At 36.2% G+C, this 19,355-nt stretch overlaps 1 protein-coding gene across 3 annotated transcripts in view; it reads left to right on the forward strand.

Annotated features, from left to right (window-relative positions):
• Window positions 1-19,355, forward strand: part of INTS7 (integrator complex subunit 7) — a 95,968-nt gene that overhangs the window by 53,648 nt on the left and 22,965 nt on the right. For all 3 annotated transcript variants that reach the window (XR_003679407.2, XM_007102635.2, XM_007102636.4), the window contains 3 exons: window positions 12,065-12,259; window positions 12,820-12,923; window positions 13,969-14,037. Coding sequence is in view for 2 of the 3 variants with exons in the window: in XM_007102635.2 (XP_007102697.1) it covers window positions 12,065-12,259; window positions 12,820-12,923; window positions 13,969-14,037 (368 nt within the window). In the remaining variant the exon portion in view is untranslated. The remainder of the gene's footprint in view (window positions 1-12,064; window positions 12,260-12,819; window positions 12,924-13,968; window positions 14,038-19,355) is intronic.

Raw genomic sequence — 19,355 nt, forward strand, 5'->3', positions numbered from 1 at the left:
CCACTTGAGAACAGTCTGAAGGGGAAGGCAGTATGATCTGTACAATCATTTGGAACTTCTCACATTTCTGATTGTACTATACTATCAGGGTTTTGTTTTGTTTTATGGTTTTTAGAAAATCTGTTCATTTGACAAGTATGGATTTGACGGTAGCTTTCTATCTTTTTAACGAAGATGATTTGAGCATGAATTGCCCTTTTACTCTCTGACACATAAATGTTCTAATTTGAGGTTGTCAGCTATGAGGATTATACTTTTTACCTTGTTCAACCAAACTAAAGAGAAGTTAAAAATTCTGTGCTTATCGGGCCTCTATAGCGATGATGGGTGCCTAATTTCGCAGTGCAGTGATGAATGATAGTTATCTTGCTTCTTAGAGATAAAAATTGTAAGAAATGTTTGTATTAGTTTTCCATGCTGTGTAACAAATTACCACAAATTTAGTGGATTAAAACAACACCTATTTATTATTTTACGGTTTCTATGAGTCAGAAGTCCAGGCATGACTTAACTGGGTCCTCTGCTCATGTTGTCACAAAGTTGCAATCAAGGTGCAGTCAGGGCCAGTCTTGTCTGAGGCCTGGGCTCAGGGTCTTCTTCTAAATTCGTGTAGTTTTTGGCAGGATTTATTTCCTCACAGCTGTAAGGCTTGTGGAAGCTTCAGGGCCCACAGGAGAATCTCTTACCTTCAAGACCCTCTTTTAATGGACTCACCTGATGAGGTGAGATCTACCCAGAATAATCTCCCTTTTGATTAATATAAAGTCAGCTCATTAGGGACCTAAATTACATCCTCAAAATCTATTACCTTTGTCATATTCCATTAGATAGAAGCAAGTTACAGGTTCTACCCAAACTTTAAGGGAGATTATATAAGGTGTGGAGACTGGGGCGGGGGGTGGGAGTGGCAGCATGAGTTAGAGGAACGATTTTAGCAATCTGCCTACAATGGTGGGTTTTAAATTTATTTTTTATTTTATTAAATATTGAATAGGTATGGTATCTACATATATATTATGTGAGGTATATAAATATATCAAATATCCAAGTATACCTAGCACTCAGTTTAAGAAATGGGACATTACCATTTCCTTTAAAATTCATGTGTGCCCCTCCATGTTTGAATACCAGTTCCTACCTCACAAAGGTAACCACCATCCTGAATCTTTTTTTTTTAGGTTTGTTTGTTTATTTATTTATTTTTGGCTGTGTTGGTCTCCATTGCGGTGTGCGGCCTTCTCATTGCCATGGCTTCTCTTGTTGTGGAGCATAGACTCTAGGCGCACGGGCTCAGTAGTTGTGGCACACAGGCTCAGTAGTTGTGGTGCACAGGCTTAGTTGCTCTGCAGCATGTGGGATCTTCCTGGACCAGGGCTTGAACCCGCGTCCCCTGCATTGTCAGGCGGACTCTTAACCACTAACCGCTGCGCCATCAGGGAAGTCCCCATCCTGAATCTTGTATGTACCATTCCCTTGCCTTTCTTTACAATTTTAACATGCTTTTCTTTAACTCTTAAGGTATTGTTTTATGTTGCTTGTTTTTGAATTTTATATAAAAAGGAATCATGTATTTTTCTTTGACTTGCTTTGGTTATCTAAATTATATTCCTAAGATTCATCCATCTTGTTGCATAAAGCTTTAGGTCAGTTTCACTGCTGTATACCCATGTATTATATGATTATATGTCAATTTATTTCCCCATTCTAATGTTGATGGAAATTTTGATTTTTCCAGTTTTTTGTTATTAAAACATTACTGCTGTGAACGTTCTTGGACATATTTTGATGCACCTATGTAAAGGTTTCTCTAGGATACTGATTCTCAACTGAGGATGATTTTAGCTCCATTTGGCAATGTCTGAAGACATTTATGGTTATCACAACTTGCCAAGGTGTTAGTGGCATTTAGTGGGTAAAGGCCAAAGATGCTGCTGAACATCCAGCAATGCACAGGACAACTCCCCTTAACAAATAATTATTTGGTCCAAAATGTCACTAGTATACTGAGATTGAAAACCCTTCTCTAGGGCAGTACTCAGTCAGAACTATGTATCTGCCCCCTGCTCCAATTTAGAAAAGTGTGAGGATGTTTCTGTTTGTCCCAGTGGTAGAGGGGTTAGAGGGACTGCTGTTGGCCTAATGGTCAGTGGCTGGAGATGCTTAATCTCCAGAAATGCTGAGGATACTCCTGCCCCTATTAAAAGATACTGATCTAAAATACTACCTTGGAGTGGAACTGCATAAGGTATATACATCTTCAATTGACTAGCTAATACCAGGAGTTTTTCCATAGTGGTTTTACAAATTTACAATCCTTCCAGTAGTGTATAAGAGTTCCTCTTATTCTACATTTTCCCCCTCACTTGGTATGTTCTGGAAGTTATGACTGGAGTTTCCCAAATTACTAATACAATTAAACTTTATATATCTATATATTTGAGGTATGATTAATATATAACATTGTATTAGTTTCAGATGTGCAACACGACTCGATATTTGTGTATATTGTGAAATCACTACAGTAAGTATGGTGACAGTTAACATCCGTCACATACATAGTTAGAAAATTTTTTTTTCTTGTGAAGAGGGCTTTTAAGATCTAGTCTTTTAGCAACTTTCAAATATTCAATATAGTTTTTTTTTTTTTTGCGGTATGCGGGCCTCTCACTGTCGTGGCCTCTCCCGTTGCGGAGCACAGGCTCCGGGCGCACAGGCTCACCAGCCATGGGTCACGGGCCCAGCCGCTCTGCGGCATGTGGGATCTTCCCAGACCAGGGCACGAACCCGTATCCCCTGCATCGGCAGGCGAACTCTCAACCACTGCACCACCAGGGAAGCCCACAATATAGTATTTTTTTAATTTATTTTTTCTTCCAGTTTTACTGAGATATAATTGACATACAGCACTGTATAAATTTAGGATGTACAACATAATGATTGACATAGATACGTCATGAAATGATTACCATAATGGGGTTAGTGAACATCCATCATCTCATATAAATACATTAAAGAGATAGAAAAAACAACTTTTTTTCTTGTGGTGAGAACTCAGGATTTTACTTTCTTAACAACTTTCATATATATCATACAGCAGTGTTAGTTATCTTTATTGTGTTGTATTTATATCCTTATATTATTATATCCTTAGGACTTATAACTGGAATTCTGTACCGTTTGACTACCTTTGTTCAGTTCTCCCTCCCAACCCCCACCCAGCCTTCCACCTCTGGTAGCCAGAAATTTGATCTATTCTTCTATGAATTTGTTTGTTCATTTGTTTATTTACATTTAATGACCTATGAAATTCAGTTCCTAATGCGCAGCATACTGATTCAGTAATTGTGTATATTTCACAATGATACTATGATAAGTCTAGTTGTCATCTGTCACCATACAAAGATGTTACATAATTATTGGCTATATTCCCCATATGGTACATTACATACCTGTGGCTCATTTATTTTGTAACTGATAGTTTGTACCTCTTAATCTCCCTTAGCAGTTTGCTCTCCCCACCCTCTTCCCCTCTGGCAACCACCTCTTCTGTCTGTGACTCTCTTTCTGTTTAGTTATGTTTGTTCATTTGTTTTGTTTTTTAGATTCCACATATAAGTTAAATCATACAGTATTTGTCTTCGTCTGTCTGGCTTATTTCACTTAGCCTAATATCCTCTTGGTCCATCAGTGTTGTCACAAATGGCAAGATTTCATTCTTTTTTATGGCTAATATTCCATTGTGTGTGTATATATATATAGATATATAGATATGCCACATCTCCTTTTTCCATTTGTCTCTTGATGGGGACTTAGGTGGCTTCTGTATCTTGGCTATTGTAAATAATACTGCAATGAACATAGGGATGCATATGTCTTTTTAAATTAGTGTTTTTATTTTCTTTGGGTAAAAACCCAGAAGTGGAATTGTTGGATCATGTGGTAGTTCTGTTTTTAATTTTTTGAGGAACTTTCATACTGTTTTCCATAGTGGCTGTACCAATTTATATTCCCACCAGAAGTGCACAAGTTTCCCTTTTCTCCACATCCTCTCCAACACTTGTTACTTGTGGTCTTTTTGATGGTAGCCATTCTGACAGGTGTGAGGTGATATCTCATTGTGGTTTTGATTTGCGTTTCCCTGGATGAGCATCTTTTTGTGTGCCTTTTGACCATCTGTATGTCTTCCTTGGGAAAATGTCTATTTAGGTCCTCTGCCCATTTTTAATTGGATTTTTTGCTTTTTTTAAATGTTGAGTTGTTTGAGTTCTCCGTATATTTTGTATATTAACCCCTTGTTAGGTATATTGTTTCCAAATATCCCATTCAGTAGGCAGCCTTTTTGTTTTGTTGATAGTTTCCTTTGCTATGCAAAAGCTTTTTTAGTTTGATGTAGTCCCATTTGTTTATTTTTGCTTTTGTTTCCCTTGCCTGAGGAGGCATAACCAAAAAAATATTGCTAGATAAGACAGAGGATGCTTAGCTCAATAAGACAGTATTCTGTCAAAGAGTGTACTTCCTATGTTTTCTTCTAGAAATTTTATGGTTTCAGGTCTTACATTTAAGTCTTTAACCCATTTCGAGTTTATTTTTGTATGTAATGTGAAAAAGGAGTCCAATTTGATTCTTTTGCATGTAGCAGTCCAGTTTTCCTAACACTATTTATTGAAGATGCTGTCTTTTCCTCATTGTATATTATTGCCGCCTTTGTTGTAGATTAATTGACCATATACATGTGGGTTTATTTCAAGGCTCTCCATTCTGTTCCATTCATCTATGTGTCTGTTTTTGTGCCAAAACCATACTGTTTTGATTACTGTAGTTTTGTAGTAGAGTTTTAAATCAGGGAGTGTGATACGTCCACCTTTGTTCTTCTTTCTCAAGATTGTTTTGGCTGTTTGGGGTCCTGTAAGGTTTCCATATGAATTTTAGAATTATGTGTTCTAGTTCTGTGAAAACTGCCATTTGATATTTTGATAGGGATTGCATTGAATTTGTAGATTGCCTTGGGTAGTATAGGCATTTTAACAATATTAATTCTTCCAAGCTATGAGCATAGCATATCTTTGCAGTTTTTGGTGTCATCATCAGTTTCCTTTATTAATGTCTTACAGTTTTCTGAGTACAGGTCTTTTCCCTCCTTAGATTTATCCCCAGGTATTTTAAATTCTTTTTGATGTGATTATAAATGGTATTGTTTTCTTAATTTCTTTTTCTGATAGTTTGTTTTTTAGTGTATAGAAACAGAACAGATTTCTGTGTATTAATCTTGTATCCTGCAACTTTATTGAATTCATTGATGAGTTCCTGTAGCTTTCTGGTAGTGTCTTTAGGATTTTCTATATATAATATCATATCATCTGCAAACAGGGACATTTTTACTTCTTCCTCTCCAACTTGGATTCCTTTTATTTCTTTTTCTTGCCTGATTGCTGTGGCTAGGACTTCTAATACTATATTGGATAAAAGTGGTGAGAGTGGGCATTCTTGTCTTGTTCCTGATCTTAGAGGAAATGCTTTCAGCTTTCCACCATTGAGTGGAGAACAAGCTGTGGGCTTGTCATATATGACCTTTATTATGCTTAGGTATATTCCCTCTATACCCACTTTGTGGAGAGTTTTCATCATAAATGGATGTTGAATTATGTCAAAAAGCCTTTTCTGGATCTGTTGAGATGATCATATGGTTTTTATTCTTCAGTTTGTTAATATGGTGTATAACATTGATTTTTGAACCATTCTTGCGTCCCTGGCACAAACCTCACCTGATCATGGTGTATGATCCTCGTAATGTATTGTTGGATTCAGTTTGCTCATATTTTATTGAGGATTTTTGCATCTGTGTTCATCAGTGGTATTGGCCTGTAATTTTCTTTTTTTGTGGTATATTTGTCTGGTTTTGGTATCAGATGGTGCCAGCCTCGTAGAATGAGTTCAGAAGCATTCCTTCCTCTGCAGTTAGGAATAATTTGAGAAGGATAGGTGTTAATTCTTTTCAAAATGTTTGGTAAAATTCACCTGTGAAGTTATCTGGTTCTGGACTTTTGTTTGTCGGCAGTTTTTTAAATTACTCATTCAGTTGCATTACTGATAATTGGTCTGTTCTTATTTTCTATTTCTTCCTGATTCAGTCTCGGGCAATTGTACATTTCTAGGAATTTGTCAGTTTCTTCTAGGTTGTCCCTTTTATTGTGTATAATTGTTCATAGGAATCTCTTATGATCCTTTATATTTCTATGGTGTGGGTTGTAACTTTTTCATTTCTTATTCTGTTGATTTGGGCCTTACTTTTTTTTCTTGATGAGTCTGGTGAAAGGTTTGTAAATTTTGTTTATCTTTTCAGAGAACCAGCCATTAGTTTCATTGATCTTTTCCATTGTTTTTTTAGTCTCTATTTCATTTATTTCTGCTCTGATCTTTTCCTTCTATGATTTCTTTTGTGTGTGCCTTTTAAGAGTAGAGTCTCTATTTCCCACAGCCCTCTGGCTCCCCCCAAAATAAGCCCTGCTGGCCTTCAAAGCCAAGCATTCTAGGGGCTCCCAGCTGGGAAGCCCAGTCCCGGCTGGGACTCAAAGCCCTTGCTTTTTGAGGAGAACCTCTGCAGTTTGTAATTAGCCTCCCATTTGTTGGTCACCAACCTGGGGTATGGGTCTTGACTATACCAGATTTCCACCCCTCCTACCCATCTCTCTGTGGTTCCTTCTTTACATCTCTAGCTGTAGAAGTTCTTTTCTGCTAGTCTTCGGGTCACTTTCATTGATATTTGCTCTGTAAATAGTTATAATTTTGATGTGCCTGTGGGAGATTAGCTCAGGGTCCTTCTACTCTGCTATCTTTACCACTCCCTCACAATATAGTCACCATGCTGTGCATTACATCCCCATAACTCATTTATTTTATAACTGTACTTTTTGACCCCATTCACCCATTTCATGCACTTCCCTACCCCCACCTCTGGCAACCATCTATCTGTTCTCTGTATCTATGAGCTTGGTTTTTGTTTTTAGATTCCACATATAAGTGAGATCATTTGGTAATTGTCTTTCTCTGTCTGACTTATTTCACTTAGCATAATACCATCTAGATCCATTTGTGTTGTTAGAGATGGCAAGATTTTATTCTTTTTTATGGCTGAATAATACTCCATTTTGTGTATATATACCACATTTTCTTTATTTATGTATCAGTGGACATTTAGATTGTTTCCATATCTTGGCTATTGTAAATAGTGCTGCAGTGAATATGGAGGTGCAGATATCTTCTTGAGTTAGTATTATTGTTTTCTTCAGATAAATACCCAGAAGTGGAATTGCAGAACCATATGGTAGTTCTGTTTTTAATTTTTGAGGGACTTCCATACTGTTTTCCATAGTGGCTGCACCAATTTACATTTCTACCAGTAGTGCACCAGGATTCCCTTTTTTCCACATCTTTGCCAGCACTTGTTATTTCTTGTTTTTTTGATAATAGCCATTATAACCGGTGTGAGTTGATTTTTGTGCTTGTGGTTTTGATTTGCATTTCCCTGATGATTAGTGATGTTGAGCCTATAGGCCATCTGTATGTCTTTGGAAAAATGCCTATTCAGATCTCTGCCCATTTTTAAATTGCATTATTTGTTGTTGTTGTTTTACTATTGACTTGTATGAGTTTTTAAATGTATTTTAGATATTAACCCCTTACTGGATACATGATTTGCAAATATTTTCTCCCATTCATTAGGTTGCCTTTTCATTTTGGATGTTCTAGATACCAATCTTTTGTAGGTTATATGAGTTGCAAATATTATCTTCTGATTTGTGGCTTTTTATCACTTTAAGAAATGTTTTCCCTTCAAGTCACTACCTTTACCTTCACCGCTGCGGCCTCTCCCGTTGCGGAGCACAGGCTCCGGACGCGCAGGCTCAGCGGCCATGGCTCACAGGCCCAGCCGCTCCGCGGCATGTGGGATCTTCCCGGACTGGGGCACAAACCCGTGTACCCTGCCTCGGCAGGCGGATTCTCAACCACTGCGCCACCAGGGAAGCCCTAGAGGTCACTTTTGATTTCTAAAACTATAGATTAGTCTTGCCTTGTTTTTCATTATTATTTAAGGAATCATGCACTATTATGCTTTTGATTCTAGCTTCTTTGCTCAGCTTTATATTCGTGTGATGCATTCATGCTTTTTGTTGCATATTGCAGTAGTTTGTTCATTTTCATTTCATTGTGATATTCTTTTGGATAACTGTTATAACAATCTGTTTATCCATTTTATTTTTGAGAAACATTTGAATTATTTCCAGGTTGGGGCTATTTAGAATAATTTGACTATGAACTTTCTTACACACATCTTTTGATATAGGTGTGCGTATCTTCTGGATGGTAGTGCTGTGTCATAGGATATACTAAGTTCAGCTCTAATAAATACTACCAAAAAGTTGCCTATGGTGGTTTCCAGTTTATGCTACTATCAGTATAAATGCCTTTTGGGGTTCATAGTACTTCTGGGATATAAGGCTTGATGACTTTGATCAGTTATGGAACATTTGGCCATTATCTCTTCAGCCAATGCTTCTGTCCCTTTCTTCCTCATTTGGGACATAGTGCGCCCATGTTAATTCTTTTTACCATGACTCATATATCTCTTATATTCTTTTCTTCATTTTCCACCTTTTTATCTCTCCATACTTAACTCTAAATATTTTCTTCTGACCTATCTTCCATTTCCATAATTCTCACTTACGTTGTGTCTAATCAGCATGTCAAACTCATTCATTATGTTCTTAATTTCATTTATTGTGTTTTTCCAGTTCCAGAATTTCCATTTGGTTATTTTATATTCTGTAGTTCTTCTCCAGGACTCTTTATCTTGTCATTTAAGTTCTTTAACATATTGATTGTAGTTATCTTGAAACTCATATATGATAGTCTGTTATCTGGATCTGTTGTGGTTTGTGTCTTTGACCTTTTTTCCCCCTTTTGGTTGGAGGAATTTTGTCTTTGTTGTATACTCAGTTATTTTTTTAGTTAGTTTTGGACAGTGTGTGTGAAAAATTACAATGATTATGTCATCCTTGCTTTTGGCAGGCAGTTAGGCTAAGGGCAGGTTACCCTAATCCAGCCAAGGATTGAACTGATTCAGAGCTAAGCTTCAGTCCTTGGAAGAGCCAGTATATTTTTGGTTCTCCTAACTCCTAGGGTATAGCCCTTTGAAGTTACAGCCAAAAGCCTGAAGTGTTTTCCACAGCCCTCTTAGTCTTAGGAGACTGCTGAAAGCTCTGCTCAGCTTCTCAGACTCCCAGGAGCAGCTTCCAAATTAGCAAATATCACCAGATGTCAGTCTTATCTTCTTGGATTGCCCATCTCTCCATGATTTTGGCTCCTTGTTGCCTTAGTAGCTCTTCAGTGCTTTTAGATAGATGTTCATAATATTTTACTCAGTTTTCCATTTGTTCTTAGCAGGAGGTCTGGTTTTAAACAATTTAGTCTACCATTGCTTTAAGCTTGGCTTATTCTTTCAAAAACTGAGCTTGTATTAAGTGAAATAATCCAGTTACAGGAAGACAAATATTATATGATTCCACTTAAATGAAAGTGGTCAGATTCATAAAAACAGAAAGTAGGGTGGTGGTTACTAAGGGCTTAAAGTCCATTGTTTGCACTGTGGTTCACTCTTGGTTGTCACATGTTCTTTACCACAATATATATAAATATTTTTAACTGAGTTTATCAAGTAGCTTTCCTTTCAGCCACATTGGTTTTTTTTAGCTGCTCCATATAGAAAACAATATGTACCACAAGTCAGAAATTCAGTGAAGTAGCATTATATGTGTGTTTAACACAGATTTACCTCTGTATGTTTAGACTTTTAAAAAAATCAAGAAAGAACGAACAAGAATGAGGGAAAATAGCTATTTAAATAATGGGGACACAAAATAGCAGTTTAAATAGTGGGGACAGTTCTTCTCAATTAGCTTGTATCCCAGGGCTCTTGAGTTTGCTGTTCCTTCACCTATGTTAAATTTACTGGAAGTAGTTCCTTCTTGAGGAATTTTCAGGGATAATTTTGACTATATACAATTTTTGCTTTACCTGCTGACCTTAGAACCCACTTCTGTTTTAAGCTTTAGCCCCCATGTAAAGAAAAGTAAATAATATCCCTTTTATTTCTCATTGGCATTGTTCATAGCACTATAGTCTAAATTTTATTTTTATATGTTTTCTGTCTCTCATGGACGATATTACCTTTTTAAAGTCTTTGATTGACCTTTATCACAAGTTTATCTTTTCTGTGTTCTTTTTGAACATGCATACTATATCTAACATTGTTTTCTTTCAATATAACATGATGTAAGATGCACAGTCACTTTCAAAGTTACCATCTTATATCATCAAATATTTCTTGTTAGTCAGAAATAAATTCAGAGTAGCAGTAAATCTTTTTCATTGTAACTACATCTTGCTTCACTTTCAGTTGTATAATCCATGTTAGGACAATATTGCAAATGTTTTTTTGTCTGGTAAGATAGTCTACACTGTATATAACTGTATGTATATCATATATACCCACTTGTATCCCTGACCCTTCTAAAGTTATTGACAAGCAGTAAATAAAAAATAGCAAGTAGCAGCTTAAGGGGCAGAGGAAGGGGGAATTTAGCTTCCTATAAGAGCAAATCAAAACTCCAAGAAGTTAAAAACAATTGAAATAGTCTCTTTAATATCCTTAATCTGTGCTGTTTCATGATGAGAACAAAACATCCCAAAAGTTTGAAAACCACAGAATTCAATATATTGATTACAGTTATTACCTCTAGCTTATATAATTTTATATAGGTGTAACTTTGCAATTTGAGAGGGATACTAGAGCAAGTGTATGTTCTTATAAAGGATACAGGAAGTGGTGAACTATTTCCTAGAGTAAAATATGAATTCCACCAAATAATAAAACTATCATTTGACACTTAAAACTAGAGAGAACTACACGTTAGGTCAATACTTGGTCAGATGGATAATATTGTAACTTAATTCTAGAACCTCAAGTCACACACCAGGCTTTCCTGCTAAAAGAATAGTGTGAAATGCTATCTAAGAACGGCATCAGCATGTTTTAAGCGAGCCATGTCAGGGAAGAAAGTTAATTTCATTACACCTCCATTTACTGTTAAGTTAGCATATTTTTAGTACGCCTTTTGTTGAAAGCACCATGCTAGATTCTTCACTAGGATAGTTGATAAATAGTTAAATGTTGTCTTAGTTCTCTGCCCACGCTGGCTTGACTTATATTCTTTGCTCCCTTTACCTAGCTAATGCTACTTTTTGCTATTCAAGACTTATCCCTGACACCCCTCCATTCTCACTGAAACTTACTTGTGTGTTATAACCTATTCCTTGGTGGCCTCTCTGTGCATTCTTAAGTGTCTAATGAGACATTCTTTTTAAAATTAATTTGGGCTAGTTATGGAAGAAAGCAACCATGAGGCAAAATGCTTTTTTGTTTGTTTGTTTTTGTTATTGTTGTTGAAACTGCCTTTTTACTGCATTTAAAGTATAATCCGGAAACTTGCCTGTGGTCTGAAGGCCCCACGTGGTCTGGCTGGCTCTTGCCTCACCTCCGCCAGCAACATGCTTTTTTAACAGTGACAGTCTAACAATATATTTCTCCTGCCCTCACCTTTCTTTTCTCCCTGTTCCAACTTTTAAAAATTCTGTTTAATGATTCCAGCATGCAAATTTCAGGTTAGAAAGGAAGGTGATAAGGGGATTTGGGGGGAATGGTAATGTCTGTGAAGCATCCCTCATATGATATCTTACAGATGACGGTCTAGTTAGCCCATGTCTTGTGGGGTCTTTGCAAATGTAGGAAGTAAGGAACCTGAGTGTTGATGGAACATAGTTTTTCAGAGTTGATGCTAATGACAATAAGTTTTTCTTTCTAATATTACATCCTCCCCTAATAATGTAGGTGTTTATCCATCATCATTAGAACTACTGCTCTTTTGCAGACTCTGACAAATAGTTTGTCCTTCAGCATCTTCCTTTTAAGCTTACCTTGTATTAAATATAGCTTGTTTTTATTCCGCAGGCTGCCAGTACACCACTGAATCCTTTAAGTTTTCAGTGTGAATTTGTGAAGCTCAGGATTGACCTTCTCCAAGCCTTCTCTCAACTTATCTGTACTTGTAGTAGCCTCAAGACAAGCCCGCCACCTGCAATTGCCACAACAATTGCCATGACCTTAGGGAATGACCTCCAGCGGTGCGGTCGCATCTCCAATCAGGTATGTCTTAACATTATTTTCAGTGCAGTTTTTATTTACACTTTAGAGGTTTTTGAGGTTAGTTGTGAGATGAAAAATTCTGAAACTTAAAAATCAGCGGTTTGACTCAGAGGCAACATCAAATACTTCTAAACTCATCTGTCTTTCAAAAAACAGGCCAAAGTCTTATTAAAATGACAGAGTGATTGATGATATCTCACTAGTTGCTACATATTTATATAAAGAAGAAGGACGTACATTTTAAAGAAACTTTGGGATGTTTATAACTATATTATTTTAGTGAAACTTTGAAGAAGCTAAAAATGCAATGTTTTTGTTTCTGTACATTATGTATAAATTATAATCTTATACACATTTGTAGTTTCATTTGCCATCTTTGTTAATTTTCTTTAATAGGGTTTATAAAAACGAATGAATTGAAAATGAAAAAGAGTTGAAATATTTTTTCATTTTTTTATTGTTTGAGGATTGTTTTCTTATGTTTTGACTTTTGTGTTGTTTATACAACACAAAAGCATATTTGTTTATTTATCATAATTGATATTTTTCCTTCTTTATAGATGAAACTGTCCATGGAAGAATTCCGAAGCCTTGCTTCCCGATATGGGGATCTTTATCAGGCATCTTTTGATGCTGATTCCGCAACTTTGAGGAATGTAGAACTGTATCCTACACTTGCCCGATATTTTTTGTTCTTTGGAAGTATTCTTTTAAATGTAGAGCAAATATTTCAGATACGCTTAACTAAAATATACATATACATTAGATAAGCCTACAGATTTACCGTAAATAATAATTTCTCTTTTGAAACCTAGTATGAGCAGTATAATTTTACTTTTTTACTTCAGCCAGGCTTTTTAAAAAGTGGTGACTCAGTGGTGGTCTTTTTCCACCTCTGGGAAGAGCATCCAAAACCCAGGTCCAAGCAGCGTTGAATACTTTGTGCTCACTTGAGCTACAATGGACAACACAAAATATTTTTCCACCAGAGAACCATTTCCTGTCTTGCTTCACCTATCTTTTATTCACAGCTAACAACCCTAGTTCCCATCATCTTTATTAATGATATATTCAATCGTTTCAGTCATCACTTATGTTCCCTAAGCCCCCTTTAAGTTCTCCATATTTTCTTATTAGCAGCTTCAGATCCTTTTTGAAAGGAGGAAAGAGATAAATTGCTTTTAAGTTGCAGGACCTATAAATCAGTAATTCCTGGCATTTTGGTTTAGTGATTGAAAACCTGATGAATGCTATGGACCCTCTCCCCTAAAAAAATGCATATGTGCACATATCCCCCAAAATTTGCATACCATTTCTGGAGAGTTAACAGATCACTTGAGCGCTAGCCTAGGAACCTCCAGGGTAACCACTCTACAGACCTTTATTGTGATGGTTGTTTTAAACTTTCATCAGTGAAAACCCTATATCCAAGATAGATTAAAAAGTTTCTGTGATTGAATCACAGAGCCTGTTGCTTGGTTCCTCCTTCCAACATTAACCTCTGAAGTACTCTTCCTGGAACTATCGCAGACAACATATATCCCTTAAAAAGAAAAAAACAGAGCCACAGACTATTTGAGTCAATAACATGTGGTTACCTTCACTAAGAATATGATTTTCATCTTGCCTTATTTAATATTCAAATAATATAAAGTCTATAGTACATTTCTCTGTTATCATGTATAATGTATAACCTTAACATAATGCAGACAGCAGCAGAGCTGTTTACTGATATCTCATGCAATAGAAGCGCTGATTTTGGATCCAGAATCAGCAAGGTATTTAAATAGTTTATATTACAGAACACTTTGAAATATGTTACCTAATCATCACAACATTGTTTTGGAAGAGGTTTTATAGAGGAAGAAACAAAGAGGGAGAACTTCTCTAGCATTTGCCTAAGGTCATATAGCTAATGACAAACCTAGATTTTCTGTCTCCATTGTTTACTTACCTCCTGTGTCCTGTTTTCTAAATAACTAGGAAGAAGTTCTTTGAATTTGAACATTTTCTTCTGGTATATTATAACTAAATTTCGGTGTAAAAAATTGAGTTAATAGTATAATTAAGCTTGAACTTGAAATTTTTATTCTTTGGTTTCCCAAACAGAAAGATATTCCTCTTTTTGCTTTATTAAAATTCTTCTCCATTCTCTAATTAACTGATTAATTGTTCAAAATATTTTTATTGAAGAATGGTCCATTATATTTTCCCACTATAGTATTCTGTTTTGGAGCATGCATTTTCAACTGTATAATATATTTCCAATCTAGTAAGGCCTGTGATTCCAAGATCAGCTTCCTCAAAGAGAATATAATCAACAGAGCATTTTAAATTTTTCTATCCTAAAGCATTGACTCACCATTTTTTTCCAAGGCAGTACCAAAATCCTTGCCTTCTGTTTTTTTCTTTTTTTTTTTTTTTTTGCCGTACTCTGGCCTCTCACTGTTGCGGCCCCTCCCGTTGCGGAGCACAGGCTCCGGAAGCGCAGGCCCAGCGGCCATGGCTCACGGGCCCAGCCGCTCCGCGACTCGCGGGATCCTCCCGGACCGGGGCACGAACCCGCATCCCCTGCATCGGCAGGCAGACTCTCAACCACTGCGCCACCAGGGAAGCCCCTTGCCTTCTGTTTTAAAGTGCTATCTACTCTCAGACTAGGCCACTTGGCTATTTTTTTTTTTCACTTGTCTGATTCATTTTAATATTTCGATTACATACTAAGTTTTACTTATTTTTCCATTTATCCTTCTTTGATCTATGTTCATTTTCCCCTTAGACTTCCAGTGTTTTTGTTTTGTTTTGTTTTGTTTTTTTAAGCTTCTCCCTTTTAAATTTCAAAATGTTCTCTAACCTCCATATTTTTCACAGTCTTTGCCAGTTAATTGATACTTCCAGGCTCACGCCATTTCTGATCATGCCGTACTCATTTTACCTCATAGCACACAAATGTCATTGTACTGTTGGTTGACATAAGAGAAATTAGTATTTTTCTTGATTGATTTTTTTTAACACATTGTCAGCAGGGATGGAGTGAAGGGAGTTATCTAGCCAGCTCTCAAATCCTACTCTCACTGTCACCCTCTCCACTTCCTACCACCTTTCTTCACTCTTCTCCATCCCATTTTATCCCTTAAACCCACTCCCCTAGCCTTTGCCCTTCCTAGCAATGAAAAATTGGAAAAGAAAGATTGTACCTTGAAGGAGAGCTCTTTGGGTTTCAGTCGTACTGGCGTACAACTGCAAAGAGTAGATTCCTTTTGAAACTTCTCTTCTTGATACTATATATTTTGTGCCTTTCATATAAAGAAGGACCTGCTGCTAAAAAGAGCCCCAAGAGAGTAAAGCATGACATTGATAAAATTCACTATAGTTTTTACAAAAATCTGTGTATATCTTTCATAACCTAGAAGGTTTTTGGGGAGAAGAGACCTTGTCTTATCCAACTTCGAATCTCTAGCAGCTAACATTGTGCTTGAGCCAGTATCAGTTAAGTGTGGTATAGGATGGGGTTTATGTTTATAATTATAAATGTTATTATCTAGCTCATACCAACCTTTTAGGATTATTAAGAAAAAATATTTTGAGATGATTGTCCATTACATTTTTCTATTCTAGCTTTGCACTTAACCTTTATTTTTACTGCTTAAAATACAATGGAATGGCTTCTGATCATGAAGCCATTCAAGTACGGGACTTTTCCTTCTATTGTAAACAACTAGAAACCTGGATAAAATATGCAAGTTTAAATATAAGTTTAACTGTTTTCAAACATTGGACAACAGGCAGCCCAGGAATGTAATCCCTCAGGGAAGGGACACAAATAAGGTAAACTTTACACTAGTCCTTGCTTTCCTCTGCCTGGAGGCACTTTTTAGACTGCCTTTCAGGGAGGAGTAACCAAAGTGAAACATGGTGGTCTTGCGTAGTTGAAGAGATAGATATCAGGGTTCAGAGAACAAAGGAAGCTAGAATTTGCAGGCCAAGTACAGGAGTGGAGGAAGCTTTCCAGAGGAAGAGTGCTATGAATCTTTGGCTGAATGCTAAGCTGTACATATATAAGGTGAAATCCCACAAGGCCAGGCAAAAAACAGCTACTAGGGAGGGAATAATTACCAGGAAGCTGTAAACTGAACAATTCCCAGAGCTTATGCAGAGCTGAGAAATGTTTGAGTTCCAACCGGCCAAACTGTAGAGACCTAATTCAACACTTAAGGCATTCAGAAGAGACACAAGAAGGGTTATACCACCTTAGTAATCAAGCTAAACTAGCCCTAAAATGAAGACTAGTCTAGACCTGTCCTAACAAAGCTTAAGTAATCCTTCAAAGAGGATTATGACAAGTAATGGCTGTCCACCAAAACAAAATCTTAACATTCTTTGAAGACAACAAAATCCAAAAACTCAAATGTATAATGTTCACAATTTCAGCATCCAATCAAAAATTACTGGTCATGAGAAGAAGCTGGAAGATGTGACATATAACCAAGAGAAAATTCAGCCAATTAGAAAAAAGACTCACAAATGACAGATGATGGAATTAACAGACTTGGACTTTAAAATAGTATTTTAGTACTATTAGTATTTTCAAAATTTTCAAGGTAGAAGATAATGATAAAATTAAAAGGTGTAAAAAGAAAATGGAACTTCTAGAGCATAAAAATGAAATATCTTGATTTTGCCTTTATTTTTGAAAGATAGTTTTGATGAACATAGAATTCAAGCTTGATTAGGTTGGGTTTAACAGTAGGTTAAATACAGCAAAAGAAAAGATTAGTGAACTTAAAGACATAGCAATAGAAATTATCCGAATTGGACAGTGAAAGAAAAAAGACTGAAAAACTGAACGAAGTTAAAATTGCCAGTGAGACAGTGTCATTTGTACTACTATACATGTAACTGGAAATCTTAGAAGGAGGGGAACAAGGGACAGAAAAATATTTTAAGTGGCTGAAAAATGTTCATGTTTAATTAAAAATATAAACCCACAAATCCAAGAAGCTTAACGAACTCAGAGTGGCATAAACATAAAGAAAATCACAAGGCACACATTATAATCAAATTGCTGAAAACCGGTGATAAAGAAAAATATAAAGCAGCCAAAGAAAAAAGACTATTTAGAAGGGAATAAAAATAAGAAATTTTTACTAATTCTTATCAGAAATAATGCAAGCCAGAAGACAGGTGAACCAACATCTTTAAAGTCCTGAAGGAAAAAAAAAAAGTTAACCTAGTATTCTATATTCAGTAAAATACCCTTGAATAATTAAGACTAAATAAAGACATTTTCAGACAAAATCTGAGAAAATTTGTTACCAGCAGACCTAGACATGTACTATAAGAAATGTTAAAGGAAGTTCTTCAGGCTGAAGAAAAATTATTTGAGATGTAAATTCAGATCAACAAAGAAGAACACTAGGAATGGTAAATATGTGAGTAAATAAAAAAGACTTTCCTCATTTTTTACTTTTAAAAAAATATTGCCCATTTAGAAAAAAATAACAATGCATTTGGGAGTTTATAACACGTAGAAGTAAAATGTGTGATGTGAGACAAATGATGGGGGTGGGGGTTGGAATTAATACAGTAGTAAGATTCTTACATTTTACATCAAGTATATATTATTTGAAGATAACTTGTGGTAATGGAGGATGAATAAACTCTAGAGCAACCACTAGAAAATAAATAAGCCAATAGAGGAGGTAAAATGGAATACTTTAAAAAAAACCTCAGTTAATCCAAAAGAAGGCAGGGGAAGAGAGTGAAAAAAAAAACAGTGAACAGATGAAAAAAGTAGAAAACAAATCACAAAATGGTAGATTTATACCCAGTCATACCAGTTATTACAATAAATGTAGATAGTCTTACTCTAAAGAGATTATCAGACAGCTTAAAAAGCAAAACCCAACTATAAGCTTACCACAAGTAACCCACTTTATTATTTATTTATTTATATCTCATCTTAATTCATAGGTTTATTATGAGGTTTTGTGGGCTGCTTATTTTATTTTTTTAACATCTTTATTGGAGTATAATTCCTTTACAATGTTGTATTAGTTTCTGCTGTTTAAAAAAGTGAATCAGCCATATGTATACATATATCCCCACATCCCCTTCCCCTTGTGTCTCCCTCCCACCCTCCCTATCCCACCCCTCTAGGTGGTCACAAAGCACTGAGCTGATCTCTCTACTCTACAGCTGCTTCCCACTAGCTATCTGTTTTATATTTGGTAGCGTATATATGTCAATGCTACTCTCTTACTTCGTCCCAGCTTACCCTTCCCCCTCCCCGTGTCCTCAAGTCCATTCTCTTTGTCTGCGTCTCTATTCCTGTCCTGCCCCTAGGTTCATCAGAACCATTTTTTTTTAGATTCCATATATATGTGTTAGCATACGGTATTTGTTTTTCTCTTTCTGACTTATTTCACTCTGTATGACAGACTCTAGGTCCATCCACCTCACTACAAATAACTGAATTTCGTTTCTTTTTATGGCTGAGTAATATTCCATTGTATATATGTGCCACATCTTCTTTGTCCATTCATCTGTTGAAGGACATTTAGGTTGCTTCCAGGTTCTGGCTATTGTAAATAGTGCTACAGTGAACATTGTAGTACATGTCTCTTTTTGAATTATGGTTTTCTCAGGGTATATGCCCAGTAGTGGGATTGCTGGGTCATATGGTAGTTCTGTTTTTAGTTTTTTAGGAACCTCCATGTTGTTCTCCATAGTGGCTGTATCAATTTACATTCCCACCAACAGTGCAAGAGGGTTCCCTTTTCTCCCTACCCTCACCAGCATTTATTGTTTGTAGACTTTTTGATGATGGCCATTCTGACTGGTGTGAGGTGATACCTCCTTGTGGTTTTGTTTTGTTTTTTAAGTGTTAATCATCTGCTTTTTAAATTATTATTATTTTTATTTATACAGCAGGTTCTTATTAGTCATCAGTTTTCTACACATCAGTGTATACTTGTCAACCCCAATCGCCCAATTCAGCACACCACCATCCCCACCCCCCTGGGGTTTCCCCCCCTTGGTGTCCATACGTTTGTCCTCTACATCTGTGTCTCAACTTCTGCCCTGCAAACTGGTTCAT

Source organism: Physeter macrocephalus, chromosome 4 (assembly GCF_002837175.3).
Source record: "Physeter macrocephalus isolate SW-GA chromosome 4, ASM283717v5, whole genome shotgun sequence".
Classification (NCBI taxonomy): domain Eukaryota; kingdom Metazoa; phylum Chordata; class Mammalia; order Artiodactyla; family Physeteridae; genus Physeter; species Physeter macrocephalus.